Source organism: Taudactylus pleione, unplaced genomic scaffold, assembly GCF_031769625.1.
Source record: "Taudactylus pleione unplaced genomic scaffold, aTauple2 ptg000685l, whole genome shotgun sequence".
NCBI classification, from domain to species: domain Eukaryota; kingdom Metazoa; phylum Chordata; class Amphibia; order Anura; family Myobatrachidae; genus Taudactylus; species Taudactylus pleione.
In genome coordinates this window covers 1,026,467-1,052,974 of record NW_028285087.1, presented here as the reverse complement: position 1 = coordinate 1,052,974, position 26,508 = coordinate 1,026,467, and the positions used below count along the sequence as shown (strand labels likewise).

At 45.8% G+C, this 26,508-nt stretch overlaps 1 protein-coding gene across 1 annotated transcript in view; it reads left to right on the top strand.

The window, feature by feature from the left end:
* ABLIM1 (actin binding LIM protein 1) overlaps positions 1–26,508 on the top strand; it is a 278,634-nt gene that overhangs the window by 205,434 nt on the left and 46,692 nt on the right. The window contains exons 8-12 of the mRNA XM_088456046.1: positions 2,458–2,516; positions 12,733–12,810; positions 13,640–13,795; positions 19,345–19,380; positions 19,615–19,744. Of these exons, the coding sequence (XP_088312172.1) occupies positions 2,458–2,516; positions 12,733–12,810; positions 13,640–13,795; positions 19,345–19,380; positions 19,615–19,744 (459 nt within the window). The remainder of the gene's footprint in view (positions 1–2,457; positions 2,517–12,732; positions 12,811–13,639; positions 13,796–19,344; positions 19,381–19,614; positions 19,745–26,508) is intronic.

Sequence of the window (26,508 nt, the reverse complement as noted above, 5' to 3'; positions counted from 1 at the left end):
TGTGTGAATAGGACGCATTTGAAAGTAAACAGTTGCACTAAAAGAGCCTCTGTGCTACCGAATCACACGGAGCTCCCGCAGTAGTTGTAGTGCACGGAGGATAGATGTATGTGGGCACATCTGTATACAGTACGCGTTAAGGGCACACACTTAGGGCGCTGTAGTGCAGTCTGTACATTGAGTGCTATACCTAATGGCAGCCGCTAAAGTGAAGAGGATTTGTCAACCTTCTAATTAGTGAAACAAAAGCAAAATTAAGCTGCACTAAGCGTTTTGCTTTTGTTTCGCTCATAGATGTATGAAGCACAAAAGGACTGTATTCACTGTGTGTCATTCCATCAGACCTGCCCATGTACAGTATATACCAGTGTAAGCATCATTCCATCAGACCTGCCCATGTACAGTATGTACCAGTGTAAGCTTCATTCCATCAGACCTGCCCATGTACAGTATATACCAGTGTAAGCGTCATTCCATCAGACCTGCCCATGTACAGTATGTACCAGTGTAAGCTTCATTCTATCAGACCTGCCCATGTACAGTAAGTACCAGTGTAAGCTTCATTCCATCAGACCTGCCCATGTACAGTATGTACCAGTGTAAGCTTCATTCTATCAGACCTGCCCATGTACAGTATGTGCCAGTGTAAGCTTCATTCTATCAGACCTGCCCATGTACAGTATGTACCAGTGTAAGCTTCATTCTATCACACCTGCCCATGTACAGTATGTACCAGTGTAAGCGTCATTCCATCAGACCTGCCCATATATATCAGTGTAAGCGTCATTCCATCAGACCTGCCCATATGTTTCAGTGTAAGCGTCATTCCATCAGACCTGCCCATATGTATCAGTGTAAGCGTCATTCCATCAGACCTGCCCATATGTATCAGTGAAATCGTCATTCCATCAGACCTGCCCATATGTATCAGTGTAATCGTCATTCATCAGACCTGCCCATATGTATCAATGTAAGCATCATTTCATCAGACCTGCCCATATGTATCAGTGTAAGCGTCATTCCATCAGACCTGCCCATATGTATCAGTGTAAGCGTCATTCCATCAGACCTGCCCATATGTATCGGTGTAAGTGTCATTCCATCAGACCTGCCCATATGTATCAGTGTAAGTGTCATTCCATCAGACCTGCCCATATGTATCAGTGTAATCGTCATTCCATCAGACCTGCCCATATGTATCAGTGTAATCGTCATTCATCAGACCTGCCCATATGTATCAGTGTAATCGTCATTCATCAGACCTGCCCATATGTATCAGTGTAAGCGTCATTCCATCAGACCTGCCCATATGTATCAGTGTAAGCGTCATTCCATCAGACCTGCCCATATGTATCAGTGTAAGCGTCATTCCATCAGACCTGCCCATATGTATCAGTGTAAGCGTCATTCCATCAGACCTGCCCATATGTATCAGTGTAAGCGTCATTCCAACAGACCTGCCCATATGTATCAGTGTAAGCGTCATTCCATCAGACCTGCCCATATGTATCGGTGTAAGTGTCATTCCATCAGACCTGCCCATATGTATTGGTGTAAGCGTCATTCCATCAGACCTGCCCATATGTATTGGTGTAAGCGTCATTCCATCAGACCTGCCCATATGTATCGGTGTAAGCGTCATTCCATCAGACCTGCCCATATGTATCAGTGTAAGTGTCATTCCATCAGACCTTCCCATATGTATCAGTGTAAGCGGCATTCCATCAGACCTGCCCATATGTATCAGTGTAAGCGTCATTCCATCAGACCTGCCCATATGTATCAGTGTAAGCGTCCTTCCATCAGACCTGCCCATATGTATCGGTGCAAGCGTCATTCCATCAGACCTGCCCATATGTATCGGTGTAAGCGTCATTCCATCAGACCTGCCCATATGTATCAGTGTAAGTGTCATTCCATCAGACCTTCCCATATGTATCAGTGTAAGCGGCATTCCATCAGACCTGTCCATATGTATCAGTGTAAGCGTCATTCCATCAGACCTGCCCATATGTATCAGTGTAAGCGTCCTTCCATCAGACCTGCCCATATGTATCAGTGTAAGCGTCATTCCATCAGACCTGCCCATATGTATCAGTGTAAGCGTCATTCCATCAGACCTGCCCATATGTATCAGTGTAAGCGTCATTCCATCAGACCTGCCCATATGTATCGGTGTAAGCGTCATTCCATCAGACCTGCCCATATGTATCGGTGTAAGCGTCATTCCATCAGACCTGCCCTTATAGTATCAGTGTATGTGAATGTAACGTTATGTGCACAATTAGGATTCAGAGATGAGGTATTTGCAGAGGAATGTGATCTACAAAGCCAATGAGATGCAGATGTTGGACATACACCAAAGAGGCTGCAGCCCAGCACTTAATGCCAGGCTTACTACCAATCCGTGTAGCAGTGACCTCACACCCAGCTCAGCTGTATCTTTACCTCTTGCAGGTTCTACGGTCTGGCATCCCGACTGTAAGCAATCTACCAAGGCAGAAGAGAAGCTGCGGGTAAGTGGCCTCTGTCCCTTATGTTATAGGAAGCCGCTGATACAAATAGTGATGGGGAATCTGTACAATATATAAACGTCTGATGGTGATGCACCAAGTTATAGGAGTCCTATCACTCTCATGTGGGTACGGTTGGAATGAAAAGTACAGATCAGTGGGACATATGGTGTCACCGTATGAGTTATCTCTACAGAGAAAAGAGATAGGGGAGAGATAATGGGGGTACGGGTATTTGACCGAGTCTAAGCGTTGTAGCCATAGTCAGCCTTGTACCGTAACAGGAATGAATGCTGAGTAGGAAGGATGGAAGTTTACCCTAGCAAGGATCTGTAGCAGGAGATGGAACATTACTCACAAACACGGCCATGATTTTGCCATTACCCCAGCAGAGAACAGGCTGGTCGGGGTACTACCCTCTGTCACTGGTAGGGTTTCCCCAGGCAGCATTACAGGATAACGGGGGGCACAGAAGCCGCCACCCTGGGAACAGGCAGTGTTCTGTTTGGAAGGCGAGCTGTATAGAGGAACTCTTCCTGGCTCATGGTACGTCTTAGGGGAAGATGTATCAAATCAACTATAGAGGACAAATGCAGGTGATGCGTAAAGCAGCCAATCAGATTATATCGATAATTTACCTAGTACATTATATATAATGATAGCTAAAACCTGATTGGTTGGTTGCTAAGAACAACACTTTCACTTGTCCTCTTTAGAAGGTTTGATTCATGTCCCCCCCATAGTGACTTAGGGCCTAATTTATACGCAACGAGTGTTAAAACTCCTTCTATATGATAAATGGTGCTCCAGCCAATCAGCTTCCAACTGTCGTTTTCCAAACAGATGATAGTTAGGAGCTGATTGGCTGGAGCACTATTATCATACGCAGTTTTATCACTTGTTGTGTATGATAAAACTAGTTGATAAATGAGACCCTTTAATACCCCTATTATACACAGTAAGATATACATTATCGCCTATATAATTCTATTAGTAAAGCTTTGGGTCCTTAGCTAGATATGATTCTTCTCCCTGTGATGGATTTGACACTATTGTGCATATTCTTGTTCTATTGTGTACACCATATAAGTGTCAATTAGATAAATGTGTATTACAACTACGAGGGACTTTGATAGGAATAGAGCTTATAAGACTCCTTCTCGCCAGATACACTAGTAGACTGGCCAGCGCCCCAGGATGGGAGCCCCTGACTTCTCAATGGTGCGGTCAGTGTTGTGGACGTCCGCACCCAATATAAAGGGTATCTAATAGTTGTCTGCTGTCACACGCTATTAATTTTTTTGACACTGTTATAATGATATTATCATCTTTAGATCACCATTATCATTCCCTTTGATACCACACAACCTGTATTGTTTTTTTCTATCCGGAACGATCAGTTTTGCTCCCCTCGCTCTCCGAAGGTTTATCCTGGAATGTTTCGATCAATGTGTTTTCTAAGCTGCTAATACAGTGACTGCTATTTAACCTCGCACAAAACAATGCACAAGGCTGAGGCTCGCTGAGATTTCTGGGAGATAAGGGATGATCCTGAGATCCACCAGTCCTGGATTGGGGGGATAATGAGGCTCTTGCTGTGGACGGCGGCGAGGCGAAAATGCAGCTCTGGGGAACTTGGCTGCTGGACAGAGCAGAGAAATGTCCCCTGTTGGGAATAATATAATAATTTATTGTTATAATACTGAGGCATCGGGTAAAGGGAAACGTCAGGCATAGTGGAACCCGTGGAGCTTACAGTCACTGAGAGTTCATGACCGTCTGGAGTGCAGTGCCTCTCTCCCACCAATTCCCTTTCACCCTTCTTATATAGTGTATCAGGTTGTAATGTTTCCCAGATAAGGAGGTAGACACAAGTCAGCCATAATTACTCAGACATGGCGTGCACCGAACTAAATGTATTTTTGATCATATGCAGAGTTACCTTCAGGTTTGTGGTGCAGACGCCTCCTATCCCCAAGTTTAGTTTGATAATCGTTATCAGCATCCACTCATACTTGCGCCAACCCAAATTTGGTTCAAATGGTAGGCCGGGTTCCGACCAATTCTGCATAGCCCTCATGTCTGCCGACACGCCCTCTCTGGACTGTTACCCATGTGCTGTTCCACCACTTCATTCACAAGGAGAGAAGTGATTGAAGTGTGTACAACCCTACATCGTCTGTACCTGCATACGCTTGGCAATATACGTCTTGCAAAAAGGCGTACATCCTATTCGACATTAGTCCCTTATTGGCTAAAGATTGTGGTGACGGCTGTTTTCTGAGCTAATTTTCATGAGTATCAGTCCATAAGGAACCAATGATATCATCATATAATGGATAATCGGCACTCTCACAGAAATTGGTACATCCCAAATGGCTGCCTCCAATTCCATTCCATAGTAACTGGCTTCTGGTAAATGGTTATGCTGCATTCTCAGTGATGTCATTGGCTCCTTGTAAATGGATAGGCTGCATTCTCAGTGATGTCACTGGCTCCTAGTGACTGGATAGGCTGCATTCTCAGTGATGTCACTGACTCCTAGTGGATGGATAGGCTGCATTCTCAGTGATGTCACTGACTCCTAGTGGATGGATAGGCTGCATTCTCAGTGATGTCACTGACTCCTAGTGGATGGATAGGCTGCATTCTCAGTGATGTCACTGACTCCTAGTGGATGGATAGGCTGCATTCTCAGTGATGTCACTGACTCCTAGTGGATGGATAGGCTGCATTCTCAGTGATGTCACTGACTCCTAGTGGATGGATAGGCTGCATTCTCAGTGATGTCACTGACTCCTAGTGGATGGATAGGCTGCATTCTCAGTGATGTCACTGACTCCTAGTGGATGGATAGGCTGCATTCTCAGTGATGTCACTGACTCCTAGTGGATGGATAGGCTGCATTCTCAGTGATGTCACTGACTCCTAGTGGATGGATAGGCTGCATTCTCAGTGATGTCACTGACTCCTAGTGGATGGATAGGCTGCATTCTCAGTGATGTCACTGGTTCCTAGTGAATGGATAGGCTGCATTCTCAGTGATGTCACTGACTCCTAGTGGATGGATAGGCTGCATTCTCAGTGATGTCACTGGTTCCTAGTGAATGGATAGGCTGCATTCTCAGTGATGTCCCTGGCTCCTAGTGGATGGATAGGCTGCATTCTCAGTGATGTCACTGGCTCCTAGTGGATGGATAGGCTGCATTCTCAGTGATGTCACTGGTTCCTAGTGAATGGATAGGCTGCATTCTCAGTGATGTCACTGGCTCCTAGTGGATGGATAGGCTGCATTCTCAGTGATGTCACTGGCTCCTAGTGGATGGATAGGCTGCATTCTCAGTGATGTCACTGGTTCCTAGTGAATGGATAGGCTGTATTCTCAGTGATGTCACTGGCCCCTAATGATTGGATCAGCTGCTTTCTTATTATAAGCAATGGATACATACAGTATGTGCAGTGTAAGGAGTCTATACAGTATGTGCAGTGTGCATGTCTGAGAGGTTATTGGCTGATACTTAGAATACAGTATTTACATATTATAAGTTGCGTTGTGATCCCATGTATACTATAGAGCTCTATTTCTTTTATTAAAGAGATGTTCTCTCTGCTGTCATTGTTCCTCTGCACATGCAGTATCTGTCCTGGAGGGCCAGGTGTGTGATAACTACATGTTAGTCTCGCCCATTGGGCGGATTTAGCATCATACACAGACACGGCGCCTCAGGGCATCAGAAGGTCTCCGCCTGTACAGGCACGTCTGTTCCCTTTCATTATCAAAAAATTAATTATTTCCATAGTGAGACAAAATGACCTGGTGTGAGGGAAACTGTCCTGGTGGTGAGGGGGGGGCTGTGTCTTATGTACGTGATTTCCTTATTCTACTGGGGTCAGAGCTAAGGGTTCCAAACCCTGTGTGTTTACTACCTCCTATTGGCTGCATCTAGGCCATATACATATGTGTACAGTACTTCTCAGGGACTCTGGGTAGGGGGATGGCCATCGGAGGTCACCCGTATCGATCGATATGGAGTCGGCATCTTTGTATTTAATACTTACACACCGTGGAAACAGCATTGGTAGAAATGGTTGCACATGCGCAGTTGAATAAAAAGAAAAGGTGGAAAGGACGGAGAGAAAGCTAAGAACATCGTGACCGCCATAGTGATTTTTGGATCGATCCTATCAATGCACCACGGACCTGATTGTGATCGCAATGGCACCTTTTTGCGGCGCATGCGCAGTGGCAAACAAGTCGCCCAACTGCAGGAGACATTGCGTGATGCTCCGAATCAGGGCCCAATGTGTGTATAGTGCCCACCTCTGCCCACAGTCCAGCATAAACCCACTAGAATCTACCCACCCCCAGGGATACAAGGGTTCCATATAGTGCAGTATACAGCATGTTACATACTGAGAGCTGTGAATGGAATTGGTATGAAATACCGCCGGCCGTCAGCGGCAGCCCGACAGAAGCAGAGTGCGACGCAGCGGAAGCCCGACAGCGCTGGAAATCCCGATCGTGGATAGGTAAGTATCCACTAACCTAACCCTAACCCTCCTCAGGGGTGCCTAACCCTAACTTCCCCCCCAAGTGCCTAACCCTAACCACCCCCTTCCCCGCTGCCTAAACCTAAGTCCCCCGGGGGGGTGCCTAACCCTAATTCCCCCCCGGGGGTTCCTAACCCTCCCTCCCTCTAGCGTAACCCTAACCCTCCCGGGGGGGTGCCTAACCCTAAGTCCCCCCCGGGAGCCCTAAACCTAACCCTCCCCTCCCGCGGCTATCCGCTCACGGCGCCCAGCATCACTACGATCGTGATGCCGTGCGCCGGTCTCCCGGCGTCGGGGAAATACGGGCGTCTACATCTGCATTTCACCCTTGCCGGGATAAGACAGTCGGGAAGCCGGCTGCCGGTATTTAGGCAGTCGGCTTCCCGATTGCCTCCCCTGTGAATAAGGACAATGCTTACATGTTGCTGGATGAATCTAGATCATTATTTTAATCCCCCGTCTGGCTTAGGTGCAATGAAGAATGTGAGCGATCCCAGACTTGAATAACAAGTTTCCTGCCCATTTTATAAACAGCTACAGTAAGTGTCAAGTGATCATATTTCCATAAGAGACACCTGTGCTGACTCCACACCTGTAATTGCACATCACCCAGGGAGTGTATGACGGGGCGGGGGTGTCTACACTCACAGCAGCGACCCCATTCTTACAGGAAATCTGCTGTTGCCCTACCTGGGGGTTTGATCATTATGTCGGCATTGTGCATGTCGACAGTACATTTTAGGGTTAGGGTTAGAGCTTATACAGTTAAAAAATGCTACAGATTTGTCCTTTCTTACTGTCGCTTCAGTCGCGCCAAATAGCCCCTCTCAGGCGCCAGGTCCCGGGGTGATTCGGCCGCACCGAGCATGAAAAATGTGCGTCTTACAGTATTCACACAAATAAAACAACTGGGGAGCGATAATGCTACAATGCTAGATTGCACTGATCAATGTGATGTGCGACATTTGTACATCTGCGTGCCGCTGAGTCTGATTCTGTATACGAGGTGCTGCGATGTTGCGGCAGCTGCTTTTTCTCACGCTAACGTTCCGTTGTGCTTCATCCGTGACTTTGTACGTGTGTAATACCAATTCCTGTGCCGTTCAGGTCACATCCCAGCGTCGATTGTGCTCTGTGAGCTGCTTTTTGTTGCCTCTGCGATGCTCCTATGGTGCACAATTGAAAGAAAAATCCGGTACTCTGCTCCTCTCTACATGTCGACTTTACGTCCATGACGCCGTGATGTATGCCAACATGTTATCTGGGTCATCAGTCTGAATGTCGACACAACATAGCACACCCACCCATGTTGTGCTGTTGATCCTTTCCTCAGCTGCATAACTGGAACTTACTGATGCTGGATATCTCATACTAGAGAGTGTCACAGAAACTAAATTATATGGCATGGTGCGGCACGCTCCATTTTCTCACTCATTGTGCGATTGTGGGTTGTGGCAAAGCTTCAATTACACTGACCTCTCATACAGGGGTCAACTTTGATCCTGCTTTTTGGTTGTACCCTGATTGATTTGGTCATGTAGAATGACGGTTTTAGGGGCGATTCCCTGCTATATTGGCTTACCAAGTGCCAGCTTCCAGGTAGCATTAGAAATCAGGCAGAATTTACCCAGCATTTGCCTTTGATTTAATGCTTCTTCTGGTCTAGACCATATTTTGTATTTACATTTAGTTTTACATACTATAACCCACCTACATTCCATGTCTGCCACCCTTTTGTTATAAAGTGACATGTTAGTGAGTGATAGATCCTGCAGGGGAGTTTCAGGAGGTGTGTGTGCTGTCTCAGGCTCTCAGACAATGTCTGGTATCTGATGACTTTGTCCTGCAGGGCACTATTCTAGTAAAGTGTTTCTTTACGGATTGTTACCAATGTGATGTTCTTTTATGTGTCTGAGGGGAAGAATTATGCAGACTTCCATCCTCGGCAACTGCCTGGTTAAAAGCCAACGTCAGTGCGTGTAACAGTGCAAATCTACACGTGCACATAAACTTGGTCAAGTGCTGCTGGGGCTGGGCCTGTGGTCCAACAGTCCCGATTTCCAGATTCCTGGTTTTCCATGTCTTGTATCCTGATCGTCTCCTGCGTCCCTGACCCAGACTTGTTTGCTAATTTATCTCTGATTTCTGCTCCATTTGGTACTGGCCCGACTTCTCCTGCTCAGATCATCTTCTGAAGTTTGGGGTTCTATACACTGCGCACGACTGCTGCTGCCAGCACATATAGGGGTTCTATACACTGCGCACGTCTGCTGCTGCCAGCACAAATGGGGGTTCTATACACTCCGCACGTCTGCTGCTGCCAGCACAAATGGGGGTTCTATACACTGTGCACGTCTGCTGCTGCCAGCACAAATGGGGTCTCTATACACTCCGCACGTCTGCTGCTGCCAGCATAAATGGGGGTTCTATACACTCCGCACGTCTGCTGCTGCCAGCACAAATGGGGTTTCTATACACTCCGCACGTCTGCTGCTGCCAGCACAAATGGGGCCCAAATCCAAATTAGCAGATTTGAATCTACAAATGAATTCTGAACGGTGACGTAACCTTGCGGCCCAAATCCTCCTTTTTATCCCTGACATTCACCTGAACCATTTACACTCCCCTCAGACAAGGATGGCACAACGTGAGAAAAGATTAGGCAACATTCCCCACCATAAAGGATCAGCTTAGCGTTCTGTATTTTTAAGTGCACCAACCTCCTCATTTATGTACGTGCGTGTCATTGCCGGTATATTTCTATATAAATCGATCAGAAGACAAATACATCATATTAGCTGGATCATTTAGCCAAAACATGTCACATTTTGGATTTGTGAACAGCGAGGAGGGTTTGGGTGGGGGAAGGGGGCTGTACATGAATTTTAACTGCATTTCCGTGACATGTTGCACACAGATGAGTGTGTGGTTACTTACAAGAAGTGACATTTGGCGTTTTTTTGGCCACGTATAATGTGTGTGGATTTAAAACAGATACATAGGAGCTTCCGTTTTAAATTGATCGGTGGTGCTGACATTGCACCCCAACCCCAATAGGACTGAAAACTGCTCTATAGCATTCCAGAGAGTTGTTACATTTGCGGCATTTCAGGGGAGGGGGGGATCCCATACACTAGACCACAGAGACACAATCTGACCAGACGGATGAGGGGCAGTAGGCCTGATCTTGAGTCGGCCGCATCTGTAAAAACACATTTCTGAGCCGATTGCGCATGCGTCTGATTTGCAAAACGCACGGTGTCCAAAGGCTCAAATAGGTGCATGCGCTCAGAATCTTGCGCAAATGCAGACCATCCTAAAGTAAGCGTGTCTGGGCGGCGAGTATCAACACGGACGGAGCGCCTATTTCTGATGGGACTCCCGAGAGCGTGTATGTTCAGTCTCCGTGCCATTCTGACTAATGCATACAGGGAAGGGAAGCCTGTTTCCGATTGAACTCTTGCACCTGGCATGGGATTGGCGCGGCACCTGGCTTGGAGCTGGTGCTAGTGCCGATACTATTGATGGCTACTTCTGAGGACGCTATAACAGCGGGCGGCAGGGGCCTGCACTTTCAGACTTAGGGCCTGATTCAGAGCCTCTCGTAAGCGGCCGCTCGTTCGCTCCGAGCGATGTTTGCCCAACTGCGCATGCGTACGGATCGTAATACGCATGCGCGAACCAGTCAGTGCGGCCGAAAATCGTTTGTTCGCTAAATAGCGAATGCCTGCTAATATGAGTGACAGGAGGAGGCGTATGTGGGTGGTAACAGGGGAAGGTGTTTGAAAACGGGGAGAGATCCGAACGCAGGCGTGCTTAAAGGTCAAAACGGGCGTTTTATGGGTGTGCATAATTAATACAGCAGCGTCATTGACCACGTCACTGGGTTATTTTATAGCCAGAACTGCTCGCAAGATTGCGGTAGGAAAAACGAGCCACAAGAATAGCGAGCAGTTTATACGCTGGTCGATGTACTCGATTAATCTAATAAATAGCGGACATGACGTAGGATGCGAGCGGCCAGGGGGCGTATTTTTCCAAAAAACGACCGCAAGTTTTGTTCGCTCGTTCAGACCTAGAGGCGTGAACAGACCGCAAAGAGCGAACGGTTCATTTGAATAGCCACCCCTTTTTTTGAACGAACGACCGCAAATAGCGACCGGCTCTGAATGAGGCCCTTAGTTTGTAAGTGCTTATAACAATACTGAGGCTTTGGCGCGTCTGTGAATAAGAACATTCAGATAATTCCCCGATTTCCCAGAGACTTATCTGGTTGATTACAGTGTTATTAGTGTTACATCCCCAGTAATTATAACCATGTCATCCTGAGATTTAACAATACAGCACATCAGGATTGGAAGGGCGTGTTCCTATAACCACCCAGGACCGTATGACTTCATCTGTGGGCAAAGAAAAGACGATTAACCTTTAAATCAGCCAAAAAACTCAGGATCTGTTTGTATCAGCCGTGACTCTGAGGGAAACCGTTCATCCTGCCCAGAGCACACTCTGCTCGGAGGACGGGGGTTACGGTGTCTCGGCTCAGAGTGACAATTAGGAGCAGATTGTTTGGTACTTTGGGCCCGATTCAGACCCGCTCGCTATGTGCGTTCGCACGCAGCCGTCAGCTGCCAAAGTATGCAAATCCGGCGATTGCACGGCAAGACATTAGCACGCCCACTATGTCTTGGCGTGCGATGGCAGTGTGTATATAGACGCCCACCAGCCTGTCATAAGACGCCCACTTTCCCTTCGTAATACACGTCATCTCCAGAAGTGTATGCAACAATTAGTACCATCGAGTAACATCGGACCCATACGCAGCACTTGTGGCTGACCATACCCAACCGCAAGCACTGCGAGCGCTTCAGTGTGTAATGCAGACATCTGAAGTTTATTATGACGCTCTGAAACGGCATTGAGACGCACAGACACACCTGCGTTCGCACCACCACACCCCCGTTTCCAGCGACCATCCCTCGTCACCACCCACAAACGGCTCGCCCTGTTACTAATTCTAGCAAGGCGGCTATGTGCAGCGTACAAACGCTTCCCGATCGCATGGACTAGTTCGCGCACGAGCACTGCGTCTTATATGCATGCGCACATTGCAAACACCGGCAGGCTCCGTGCGAACGCAGCCTAGCGAGCGGGTCTGAATCGGGCCCTTTATCTCTGACAATTTTATCTATCTCCAAGCTTTGATAAATTCCCCCCACGGATCGGTGGTGACCGGCTGAAGTGAATGGGAAACAACGCTCTTTCCTCTTACTTATAAGAGCATATCAACCTGAGAAAATATCGCATTCGCAAAATCACTGTGGCGTCACAGGGTAATGGCGTTCATCCTTCATTTCAGTCTGTCTCCCCTGAAGTGATTGTGCACTGTGAGCTCTGCGGCCTCCTATAGAACAGCGCCCCCCAGTGGCCTAATTATCAGGGCATTGTATGACACACGGATGTTGTACAAATTCCCCAAGTCATGTGTGTGCTTGTATTACTCACATACTACTTGTTTGCTAGCAGCATTGTTATTAAGATTGTGCTAAAGTTGAAGATGAATCCGCTGAGGGATATTAAAATCTTTCATTTTTAGGTACAGAATCCTGTTCACGTGAATCCTCTGTACATTTATATTTATTAATGCACACCTCTCTCTGTGTTACAGCCCACCAGGTCATCCACTGACAGTGTCTATTCCCGGCCTGGGTCCAGTATACCAGCCTCGCCGGGCCATACCATCTGTGTGAGTACCCCACAATATATATTGTATAGCACCACAGCAAGACATAGTCACCGCAGGGTGGGATTAAATAGGAATACTCCACATCCTATTTCTTCTATTGCTTGTTAGAATGGAGATGTGTATGTTCTGCCTAATATATACCTGCCTCAGTGCATGCTGGGAAACATTACCAGGGTTGTAGCTAACAGCGATGCCGACTGAAAGGATTGTACAATTCCCTGGTTCATCCATGGACATTGCCATATTGTACATACCCATTACTATAGGCGTACAGATACAACAAATATATGGCACATTACTGAACCACCAGCGTCATTTTACAAATGTTTTTTGTTTCTTCTTTAAAATGCGCAAATGTGCGTAAAAACGCACGTAAGTTGTATGTTAATAGGTAGGTGTAAGATAAAAGCCGTATTGCAGCAAGCATTTGCTGATTTACAAACATTAATTACGTTATTTTTGTCCCACCTTGGACCCCAAGAATTTCCATATTGTTTCTTTAGCAACCTCTGATATGAGAACAATTGCAGTTATTAGATCAGCCTTTCTTACATAGGGTTCCATACATTACCCTGTTCCTGCACCCCTGTGCATTGTACAGTGATTGGACCATGGCTCAGTGAGGAAGGCGATTAATGCTCCCGGTGGTGTCACTATATTACGCACTGGACCACGAAGCGCACGCAATCTTCTGCATGACGGTTATCTTTGATTTATCATGGTGGTTTGAGCTGGAAGGTTGGGGTGGTTATAGGCCCCAATAATATAGTCCTGGCTAAACCCTAAACCTAACCCTTTGTTCATAAACGTTATTGTGTTGTCTTTCCAGGCTAAAGTGAATGACGAAATCCTGGATTACAAGGATCTCGCTGCTATCCCCAAAGTGAAAGCCATTTATGACATAGAACGCCCCGATCTCATCACCTATGAATCTTTCTATACGTCCACATATGAGGACCGGCAAGAAAGGCAAAGTGTGGGGGAGGTAAGCTGGAATGTCCGCCAATGCCTTACACCAGCCTCAGGTACGCTGTTGTACTACAAGTCCCAGAAGAGTCTGTCGGGCATTGGTACTTGTAACTCCACAACAGATACCTTACATATACCTACAGTACATATACCTACATATACCTTTCATATACTGTACCTATATATACCTTTCATATACTGTACCTATATATACCTTTCATATACTGTACCTACATATACCTTTCATATACTGTACCTACATATACGTTTCATATACTGTACCTACATATACCTTTCATATACTGTACCTATATATACCTTTCATATACTGTACCTATATATACCTTTCATATACTGTACCTACATATACCTTTCATATACTGTACCTACATATACCTTTCATATACTGTACCTACATATACCTTTCATATACTGTACCTACATATACCTTTCACAATCAGATACTGGGCATCACATGGAAATACTCTGGTCCTATTTGTCTACCTTGTGTAGATCATCTGTATTAGAAATGTATGCTCCAAAGCCATGACCCCAGCATTAGGAGTCAGCAATGCTAACCACTGTGCCACCATATATACACAAGGGGCCTGATTCAGAGGCGCACGCTATTTGCGTGCGCTCGCTCTGAATCAGGGTGTCCCTATTATTTTTTTTTTGACCGGTCTCCAGGCCGCTCGCACAGCTGTGGGTGACCACGATTATCGCGACCATCGGGCTTGCGAGGAGACCCTGTGGTAGGGTCTCAGGTCTCGCAAGCCCGAGTGGACTTTCTGCTCTAATAGAGCAGGAAGTCCACTACTCACATCACGAGTGATGTCAGTAGGGCCGCCCACAAACGCCAGGCGTTCTTTCGAGAACGCCTCCGTTTGTGCAGCCACCCCCCTCCCCGCCTTGTAGCGAGCCCCAGAGCGAGGGATTTCTCACTCGTTCCAGGGCTCGCGCACACCGTGCGTGCCCAATGGCCCGCCATCGACCTGCTTGCGAGCACTACGCTATGATATATATATATAATGCTAACTACTGTGCCACCATATAAACACAAGGTCCATATATATATAATGCTAACCACTGTGCTGCCGCACATATATATATATATATAATTGATTTCAGATTTATTGCACCCGGGACAGGGCAGGCACATATGTGCACTAATAGCGATGACGGCTGCTCTTCCAAGCGGAGGTATAGGGACAGTGCGGCCACATTGCGCCAACCAACTCAATGCAGGCTGGAATGCGCAGCTACGAGTCAGGCCTTTGATCATATACAGCAAAAGGTGAAAGATGGAGCTGTATAATATAATAAGCGGTTTAGTCTCCCGGTTCCCCTCCTGGTAGTGTTTCCTTTTACTGTCATAACTTTGACTAATAACCGAATAATTTTTGCCTACAGCCTCAGAGCCCCAGAAGTGACAGGTCCTCGGCTCACAATAATAGAGTAAGTCGGGGGGTCAGCCCCGAAGCTTTAATTGTTAAAGGGGATCTAGAATGAAATAAAAAAACATTTTGAGTGGTCACAGCAATTTACACAACTGCCTGTACAGTCCGCTGCATTACCGAGTGTATGGGACAGGGGGCGCTACACCCACAGGGCAATGGGACATTTGCTTTACCTAGAGGGCAGTAGATGATTAATGTAGATCGATTATAAAAACTTGTGCCTCATATTTACCTACAGTACCCCATGTGTGATTTCCTGGTCCAACACACAGGACAAACACAAGTGTATTGTAAGGACAAGTGTCCATCCACACATAACACAGAAATGCGTGAATTCTAAAGCGCGTTTTACATGTGTCTTCCATATATTGTGCTTTTGCCACAAGAAACATTTTCAGGGCTGTGTAAACACTTTAGAACACAAATGTGGGAATAGCACTATTGGCTTTTATTATCTCATTTTTAATGCGCTCTATTAACTGGTTTAAAGTGTTAAAATAACTATACAAGCGGACAGGTGTGTACAAGGCCCGAAGCTACCGGATACAGGCATGCATTGTTTTCATGGCAGTCTGTGTACTGTACTCTGCTGCTGTATGCCCAAATAGATCCTCATGGCAGTCTGTGTACTGTACTGTGCTGCTGTATACGCAAATAGATCCTCATGGCAGTCTGTGTACTGTACTGTGCTGCTGTATACCCAAATAGATCCTCATGGCAGTCTGTGTACTGTACTGTGCTGCTGTATACCCAAATAGATCCTCATGGCAGTCTCTGTACTGTACTGTGCTGCTGTATGCCCAAATAGATCCTCATGGCAGTCTGTGTACCGTAGTGTGCTGCAGTATACGCAAATAGATCCTCATGGCAGTCTGTATACTGTACTGTGCTGCTGTATACCCAAATAGATCCTCATGGCAGTCTGTGTACTGTACTGTGCTGCTGTATGCCCAAATAGATCCTCATGGCAGTCTGTGTACTGTACTGTGCTGCTGTATACGCAAATAGATCCTCATGGCAGTCTCTGTACTGTACTGTGCTGCTGTATGCCCAAATAGATCCTCATGGCAGTCTGTGTACTGTACTGTGCTGCTGTATACGCAAATAGATCCTCATGGCAGTCTGTATACTGTACTGTGCTGCTGTATGCCCAAATAGATCCGCATGGCAGTCTCTGTACTGTACTGTGCTGCTGTATACCCAAATAGATCCTCATGGCAGTCTGTGTACTGTACTGTGCTGCTGTATGCCCAAATAGATCCTTATGGCAGTCTGTGTACTGTACTGTGCTGCTGTATACCCAAATAGATCCTCATGGCAGTCTGTGTAGTGTACTGTGCTGCTGTATACCCAAATAGATCCTCATGGCAGTCTGTGTACTGTACTGTGCTGCTGTATACCCAAATAGATCCTCATGGCAGTCTGTGTACTGTACTGTGCTGCTGTATGCCCAAATAGATCCTTATGGCAGTCTGTGTAGTGTACTGTGCTGCTGTATACCCAAATAGATCCTCATGGCAGTCTGTGTACTGTACTGTGCTGCTGTATACCCAAATAGATCCTCATGGCAGTCTGTGTACTGTACTGTGCTGCTGTATACCCAAATAGATCCTCATGGCAGTCTGTGTACTGTACTGTGCTGCTGTATACCCAAATAGATCCTCATGGCAGTCTGTGTTCTGTACTGTGCTGCTGTATACCCAAATAGATCCTCATGGCAGTCTGTGTACTGTACTGTGCTGCTGTATACCCAAATAGATCCTCATGGCAGTCTCTGTACTGTACTGTGCTGCTGTATGCCCAAATAGATCCTCATGGCAGTCTGTGTACTGTGCTGCTGTATACCCAAATAGATCCTCATGGCATTCTGTGTACTGTACTGTGCTGCTGTATACCCAAATAGATCCTCATGGCAGTCTGTGTACTGTACTGTGCTGCTGTATACCCAAATAGATCCTCATGGCAGTCTGTGTACTGTACTGTGCTGCTGTATACCCAAATAGATCCTCATGGCAGTCTGTGTACTGTACTGTGCTGCTGTATACCCAAATAGATCCTCATGGCAGTCTGTGTACTGTACTGTGCTGCTATATGCCCAAATAGATCCTCATGGCAGTCTGTGTAGTGTACTGTGCTGCTGTATACCCAAATAGATCCTCATGGCAGTCTGTGTACTGTACTGTGCTGCTGTATACCCAAATAGATCCTCATGGCAGTCTGTGTACTGTACTGTGCTGCTGTATACCCAAATAGATCCTCATGGCAGTCTGTGTACTGTACTGTGCTGCTGTATGCCCAAATAGATCCTCATGGCATTCTGTGTAGTGTACTGTGCTGCTGTATACCCAAATAGATCCTCATGGCAGTCTGTGTACTGTACTGTGCTGCTGTATACCCAAATAGATCCTCATGGCAGTCTGTGTACTGTACTGTGCTGCTGTATACCCAAATAGATCCTCATGGCAGTCTGTGTACTGTACTGTGCTGCTGTATACCCAAATAAATCCTCATGGCAGTCTGTATACTGTACTGTGCTGCTGTATACCCAAATAGATCCTCATGGCAGTCTGTGTACTGTACTGTACTGCTGTATACCCAACTAGATCCTCATGGCAGTCTGTGTACTGTACTGTGCTGCTGTATACCCAAATAGATCCTCATGGCAGCTCCTACTCACGGGTAATGTAAACAGCGCATCCTCTGTCCGGGCATACATATATGTTTATTTGGCAATGCATTTTTTTTTTTACTTTAGTTCCCCTTTAATACCCTTGGCGTAGGTTGTCTGTTGCACTGTCCCTGCGTTTTCTCTGGCTACCTGCACTGAGATCCTCTTTATCCTCTCACGTCTTTGCGCCTTGATTAGCACACTCTCTCTTCTGTAATCCATTAACGAATAAGCTAATATTGCACAATAAGCTGAAATGTAAATAAATGATCTACAGGTAGAGTGACATGGTGTGCCGCGTCTGGTACACTGCTGCATCATACACACCTGGGGGTAAATTTACAAAAGTGAGAGTTTTCAGAAGTGAGTTTTAAAAGTGATGTTGCCCATAGCAACCAATCAGATTCTACCTATTATCTTCTAGAAGGTGCTAGTTAAATGTTAAGTAGAATCTGATTGGTTGCTATGGGCAACACCACTTTTAAAACTCACTTCTGAAAACTCTCACTTTAGTAAATTTACCCCCTGGAGTTTAATAAACAGCGTAATTACTATTTGTGGAGGAAACCATTTTCCTCTGGTGCTTTTCTATTCCGACAAGCCCAATAATCTATTCAGCCCTGCCCAGGGCAGGAGGCGGGAGGTATAATGCTTGTTGGTCTGTTCCGTCCCCTCGCCAGAAAATGAATTCACTATGCCTCAGATAGAATGACGTGTACAATGTTCTGGATTAATGAGAGCAATTAGAGAGAACAGACGATATACTGTAACACGGTGACCTTCCTGTATCATTCCTCAATGGCCACATTTCTGTCCTGTGTTTCCTGTCTGGACAATTCCCCATTACCAAACATGTGCTGCGGGAATCTTGTCAGAGAAGCCCCAGCAAACTGCAAAATATATTTACACAATATCCACTGAGGTTAGACTGTGAAGCGGCGGATTAGAGACGCAGCCGTCCGGGGACTCTGTACTAATTACGGTGGCTTTAGCAGGTGTTCTCACTACTCCTGCGTACAAAGACGCAGCCAGGACAGAATTAGCACCCACTACTGAATCAGTCTCATAAATCCAAATATCTAGCGATGAGTTTGACTGGAGCGCCACCTAATGTCCATACAGTATATGAAAAATAAGAGATTTCTGTGAATTACTGTACGAGTAATATACGTTCAGTGTCCATCTGGAGCACCTGGGCTTAGCAGTGATAAATGTGTTTAATAATTCCTCACAGATTACTCATAAATACATGCGATGTGCTATGCAATCTTGATATAGTATATGCTATTGCCTTGACCTTTTTCACAAATTACTAATCACTATTGGTGTACTGTATGGTGTCTTGCTTCTGCGTTGATTAGATTCCTCGCCAGCCTGGCAGTACAGTTATATAATGCATGTGAGCATAATCCATCTTTATTGTGCTTTATGTTACAGTCTCCCAGAACTTTGTCCCCTACGCCATCTGCAGAGGTGAGTCTGAGTCTAAGTCCGCCTGCTCCCCAAGGTGATCAGCATTACTTTGAGCTTTTACTGATAGCGAGCAATTTATTACTGCCCCGTTATTACGCCTTATCCATATATGACCACAGCTGAACATAGAAGCAGCATCTGTAAAAAAAGGGGGGGGGGGTATTCGTGTTATCTGTAGTAATGACGCAATTAACCTGTCATGTATATTTTACAATCACTGTTTTCTGGATCTAGGGGTATCAGGATGGTCGGGAACGAATAATACAAAGGTCCGAGAGTCAGGGATCAATCAACTCTCCGGTGTACAGTCGCCATAACTACACCCCGACCATCTCGCGCTCCCCGCAACATTTCCACAGGCCCGGTAAGAACCGACATTTGATGCGCCGAGGGTCTTGTATAACACTTAGGGTGTGGTGGGGGCATTTTTGGGTGAATAACTACAGGGCAACTACTGGGCTTGTGCCTGTTGAGTAGTTTGTTCCCCATATACTATGCCTATATACTGTACATCCCTGGCCCAAAATAACAACACTTTATTAACATCACAATACTTGCACGTCACGCCTACAAGGAGCCATTTCATTGGCTGAACCAGTTTTATGAGGATTCAGACCAGCAGTTCAATCAGCGATGCCACCAGGGACTTGCTTCCAATAGATCACTATTTCTAGCCGGTTGATAGGCTGGATATTTTTTTTATTTATTAGCAATTTTTTTTTTTATGAATTATTATTTATGAACAGTTATTGATATAGCTCACAGATATTATGCAACACTTCACAGAGTATATTTGCATCATTCACATCGGCCGATTGCCCCAGTGGAGCGTAAAATCTATATACCCTATCACATGGGCACACGGACGCATTGGGGTTAAGCCAATGAAACTACCAGTATGTTTTTGGAGTGTGAGAGGAAACTGGAAATTCCTAATATCACGGGGAGAACATACAAACTCTACACTGATGGGCCATATCCGGGAACTCATGTCCTCCATGCTGAGAGGCAGTAATGCTAACCGTTTCATCATTTATTAATATTATTATCGATTTATTTAACACAGCATTATAAATATCGTTTTACACCACAAAACGTCTGGCTCCCCTCTCTGCAGGCAACACACGATCACTTTAGATCTATGGATGAGGATTCATGGATCTCAGATATCTGATCTGTATCTCTCCTGATTGTATTTTACGCTTAGAGCACTAGTGATGCAATTACTGCAGAGCGGGGCCAACGCTATAGGGGGAATGTATCAAAGCTTAGAGAGAGATCAAGTGAATAGGAGATAAAGTACTAGCCAATCAGCTCCTAACTGTGGTACAGGCTGTGTTTGAAATATGACAGCTAGAAGTTAAGGCCCTCATTCAGAGCCGCTCGCTATTTGCGGTCGTTCGTTTTCTAAAAAAGGGTGGCTATTCAAATGAACCGTTCGCACTTTGCGGTCTGTTCACGCCTCTAAGTCTGAACGAGCGAGCAAAACATGCGAACGTAAATTTGAAAAATACGCCCCCTGGCCGCTCGCACCATGCGTCATGTCCGCTATTTATTAGATTAATCGAGTACATCGACCAGCGTATGAACTGCTCGCTATTCTTGTGGTTGGTTTTTTCAACCACTATTTTGCAAGCAGTTCTGAGTTAAAAAAAACCAAGTGACGTGGTCAATGACGCTGCTGGATTAATTATGCACTCCCTTAAAACGCCCGTTTTGACCTTTAAGCACGCCTGCTTTCGGATTTCCACTCCCCGTTTTCAAGCACCTTCCCCTGTTACCACCCACATACGCCTCATTCTGTCACTCAAATTAGCAGGCATTCGCTATTTTGCGAGCACATGAATTTTCGGCTGCACTGACTGGTTTGCGCATGCGTATAACGATCCGTACGCATGTGCAGTTGGGCAAACATCGCTCGGAGCGAACGAGCTGCCGCTTACGAGTGGCTCTGAATCAGGCCCTAATTGGCTGGTTCTTTATCCCTCTCCACTTTATCCAAGCTTTGATACAGCTCCCCCTTATGTTTGTCCTCTTTAACCGACTCAGCTGAATAATAAAGTTATCTATAACGCATAGCAAAGTGCAGCTTTCTCCAATCAGTCTCCTGCGTACTGTCCTTGAGGCAAAAGATATACAAAATGATGCAAGGATTAATGGACGTTCCGCTAACGTGTCAAGAAAATATTTGTCACTTTGGTTAGAATGAATATTACATTTTAATCAAATACAGTTTTATATAAAAATAAAAAAAAAGTTTTAATTCTATTTATACATTATTATTTAAGTGTTTTGTATGACTCAATTTATTCCGTTGCGAGTGCACCACCTAGTGTACATTCCCGGCCAGTACATCATTCCAATAATATAGAGTGGCTTTGTATTTGTTATTATAACATGTATGCCTTGAAGTGATAGACATGATTGTAAAGTAGTCAGTGACTATAGGGGGAAATGCATCAAACCTTCTAACTGGAGGTGTCACTCCATAGAAACCAATCAGCTTCTGCCTATTATTTATCTAGTACACTCTATAAAATGCTAGGTTGAAGGTGATTGGTTGCTATGTGCAACTTCTGTTATATCACATAGGGGGGGAGACTTATCGAATCTAGGAGAGAGATCAAGGGGTCTATTTACTAAGCCTTGGATGGTGATAAGGTACCAGCCAATCAGCTCCTAACTGCCAAGTCGCATGCTGCGTTTGAAAAATGACAGGAGCTTTATCTCTCTCCACTTTATCTCTCTCCAAGATTTGATAAATCTCCTCCATAATGTCTTCAGCGATAGCCCCTGTTCTAGTAAAGGAGCTGTTTTCTCTATAATAACATTCTTGTGCATCTCTGCGGCTGTGTCACACAGCCCTCTCGGACACTGCCCGGGGGGCCTCTACTCAGTAGGGCAGGCCTGGCCAACCTGTGGCTCTCCAGCTGTAGTTAAACTACAAGTCCCAGCATACACTCCCACCGATCAGCTGGTAAAACATTAGACCCCCACACTGCGCGACCCTGTGAAAGGGGCGGGGCTTATTTTCTGTGTGCCTGGGTTAATGGGCCTGTCGCTTTAACCCTCTTGTCCCTGTAATGTTTGAGTTTCTTTTCCTGGTATGTTCTGACCGTAACTGTCATTTAATTTCCTCAAAACTCTGAGCCCTCCATTATTTTCGCAGATCTGTCTCTTATTTTGTGTTGTTCTCTGTCCCCTCCCTCTCCCGCCTTTTTTTTTCTTTGTTCGTCCATAATACCCCGCTTCTTCTCCCCCCATCCCCGTGACCCGCCAGAGCTGTTGTGTCCCGGTGTGCAGCGCTTGTCGTACGTGCGCACTGGCAGCTTCAGCTCCACCCTCAGCGACTCCCGTCCTAACTCCCCATTCAGACATCACTCGATCCTACACGTGAAAGGTAAGGGGACCGGACAAGCCAACGCCTGTGACCTTATTAGCTTCTCCGGACGGAAGCTAATAAGTTGGCCGTCTTGCGTCTACGCCCTGGCACCCGTCTTCTTCACGCTCTTCATGGTTGTCACACTGTAGGATCATATTGGCTTCTGTTTTGTGTACAGGGACTGGCATGTGTCCTCCTTTGCTAGAGATGTGTCAATCTGCCGCTGATGAAAATGTAGCAATTATTACAATTATTAAAATGCACCAGAGAAACCACAAATTAAAGAGCGACTTTGGAAAGTGTGTGATGGAGATCACAAAAATAAACACATTTTTAACAAAGTGAAGATTTACACATTTCTACCCCCCTTTGCTGTGATGTTGTGATGTGTTTTATGTTTTTTTTATTAAATCTTATTTTGGTGTCTTAGAATACAGCAGTTTGAATGTGACCCATGCTGACACGTTATGTAATATCATAATCAGTATTTCACGAATATACTGTATGTCACTTACATTAAAACTAACCCACAACAGACTAATCCTAGCTCGTGTTCCCTATTAGTTGGTCGGTTGAAAAGTCTGCTTCACATTGGAAGTAAGAGCCAACATGAAGAATTACGCAGAAATTGTCTCAGTGATGTCACTGGCTCCTAGTGAATGGATAGGCTGCATTCTCAGTGATGTCACTGGCTCCTAGTGTAGGGATAGGCTGCATTCCCAGTGATGTCACTGGCTTCTAGTGAATGGATAGGCTGCATTCTTAGTGATGTCACTGGCTCCTAGTGAATGGATAGGCTGCATTCTTAGTGATGTCATTGGTTCCTAGTGAATGGATAGGCTGCATTCTCAGTGATGTCACTGGCTCCTAGTGTAGGGATAGGCTGCATTCCCAGTGATGTCACTGGCTCCTAGTGAATGGATAGGCTGCATTCTCAGTGATGTCATTGGTTCCTATTGAATGGGTAGGCTGCATTCTCAGTGATGTCATTGGTTCCTAGTGAATGGATAGACTGCATTCTCAGTGATGTCACTGGATCCTAGTGAATGGATAGGCTGCATTCTCAGTGATGTCATTGGTTCCTAGTGAATGGATATGCTGCATTCTCAGTGATGTCACTGGCTCCTAGTGTAGGGATAGGCTGCATTCCCAGTGATGTCACTGGCTCCTAGTGAATGGATAGGCTGCATTCTCAGTGATGTCATTGGTTCCTATTGAATGGATAGGCTGCATTCTCAGTGATGTCATTAGTTCCTAGTGAATGGATAGACTGCATTCTCAGTGATGTCACTGGATCCTAGTGAATGGATAGGCTGCATTCTCAGTGATGTCACTGGCTCCTAGTGACTGGATAGACTACATTCTCAGTGATGTCACTGGATCCTAGTGAATGGATAGACTGCATTCTCAGTGATGTCACTGGATCCTAGTGAATGGATAGACTGCATTCTCAGTGATGTCACTGGATCCTAGTGAATGGATAGACTGCATTCTCAGTGATGTCACTGGATCCTAGTGAATGGTTAGGCCGCATTCTCAGTGATGCTCCGGGCTCCTAGTGAAGGTATAGGCTGCATTCTCAGTGATGTCACTGGCTCCTAGTAAGTGGATAGGCTGCACTATATCAGTGAGGTCACGGGCTCCTAGTGAAGGGATAAGCTGCCCTCTCAGTGATATCATCACTGGTACATAGTGAAGGGATACCCTGCATCATCAGTGATGTCACTGGCTCCTAGTGAATGGATAGGCTGCACTCTCAGTGATGTCACTGGCTCCTAGTGAATGATTAGGCTGCGCTCTCAGTGATGTCACTGGCTCCTAGTGAATGATTAGGCTGCGCTCTCAGTGATGTCATGTCACTGGATATGAGTGAATAGATAGGCTGCACTCTCAGTGAGGTCACTGGATCCTAGTGAAGGGATAGGTTGCATTATTATATTTTTTGGTTCAGTCAGTAAATTGGCTTCCTTTATTGAAAATAGGTGAACTGGTAAAATTTTAATTTATTCCACACCATGTATTTTGTTTTTAAACCTCTGCTTTTGTATCTGTTTGCTTTTTTTTTTTTTTTTTTTATGTTATTTGTGAGTGGATTTACAACAACCAGACATGGGGTAATAGGGATTCATTTTCATAAAATATAATATGAACTCTTTTTTTAGATGATTGCACAGTTCTCATTATACACCAGGAGCAAGAGGTAGCGAAAATAAGCAGCCGACAGCAACAACTAACAACCCGTTACACAGTAGTGATTTTTATTTGACTGTGTTTTCCGGCTCGCTTATCGTCTAAGGGCCTGATTCAGACCCACTCGCGAGCGGCTGTCCGCTCGCAAGTGGGTCGATGTTCTGAACTGAGCATGCGCACGACGGAGGGAGCTCCGTCGTGCGCATGCGCCAGACGCGACGAGCGAAGGAAAGTCCTTCGCTCGTTGTGTCTGATCAAAGGGGGCGTGCTGTCGATGTTGATTGACAGCACGCCCCCTTTGGTAGGCGTGCCAGGGGCGTGCCTCCCTGACGGGGGCGTTCCCACGGGAACGCCTCCCGTCAGAAGCCGGCCCACTGACATCACTAGTGATGTCAGTGGGAGTGATTTTGGCTCTGATAGAGCCAAAATCACTCCGGAGCTTGCGGTTGAAAACCTCAACCGCAGGCTCCGCCTCGCAGTTTCGATGGTCGCGATGGTCAAGACCATCGCGGCCATCAAACTGCATGCTCGTATAGCCTGTGGGTGGTGACCCACAGCTATACGAGCGTCCAGGAGGACGCTCCATTTTCATGGAGGCCGGCCCTCATTCAGAGCGTGCGCTCTGCTCAGAGCGTACGGCTCTGAATGAGGGCCTAAGTCCTGTAATATGGTGTTTTGTGTTATAGCCATTTGGACGGCTCCCTGTTATATTCTATTCCACACCATGCAGTATAGGGCAGCGCACTATATATAAAAACTAATACATTTCCTATTTTAGTTTATAATAAATCTTCCCATTTGTCACAGCTGTTACAGATTTCATTCCCTTATCTCAGTGCATTATTTGCATCCTCTGCATGAAGTTATCTCCTTACATTACAGAGAATTTTAAATCTTTTGCATCTGTCTATTATCACTCTTATATAGAAGAATCTTGCATGATATGGGGGCCAGAGGCCATAACGTCTTAAAGCCAAAGCATGGAGGCTGCACGCCCAGACGGGGGCGCTGTGACCTTACAAGTCAGTGGCCTTTTCTAAACAGCTTTTTTTTATATTTTATTTTCTATTGGCTATTCTGCCTAGTATTTAATATTACTATTTTGGCTCCTACTCATTATATAATAACACGGTGCAGAGAGCAAAGATCACAGCAACCAATCGGACACCAGCTTTTATCCGTCCAGTCTGGTCAGATTAAAGGCAACGATGCTTGCTGTGATTCTAATGACCGATGGAGGCAATTTAGACCTAATTGGCCTTAAATCGTAGACTCTATGTGGCCAGCCTCTGAACGGGATCTGTCCAATGTCTTGAAAGCACCGAAACGCGTCAGCCCTTGTATGTGGTCATTGTCTGACTGCACAAATGTTGTCCTGTTGGAGACTTACTATATGGCTGCCTCCACTATGTACAATATGGCCTCGGTGTGTAACTGGTGGCCCTGCGGCCTGGGCTTCCTTCATAAGTATGGGGGAGGTCGCATAATGTCAGGAGGCTTACAGAGGTGTAAGGTACTGATGTGGAAATCTGTTCCTAGTGCTATGGAATATGGCA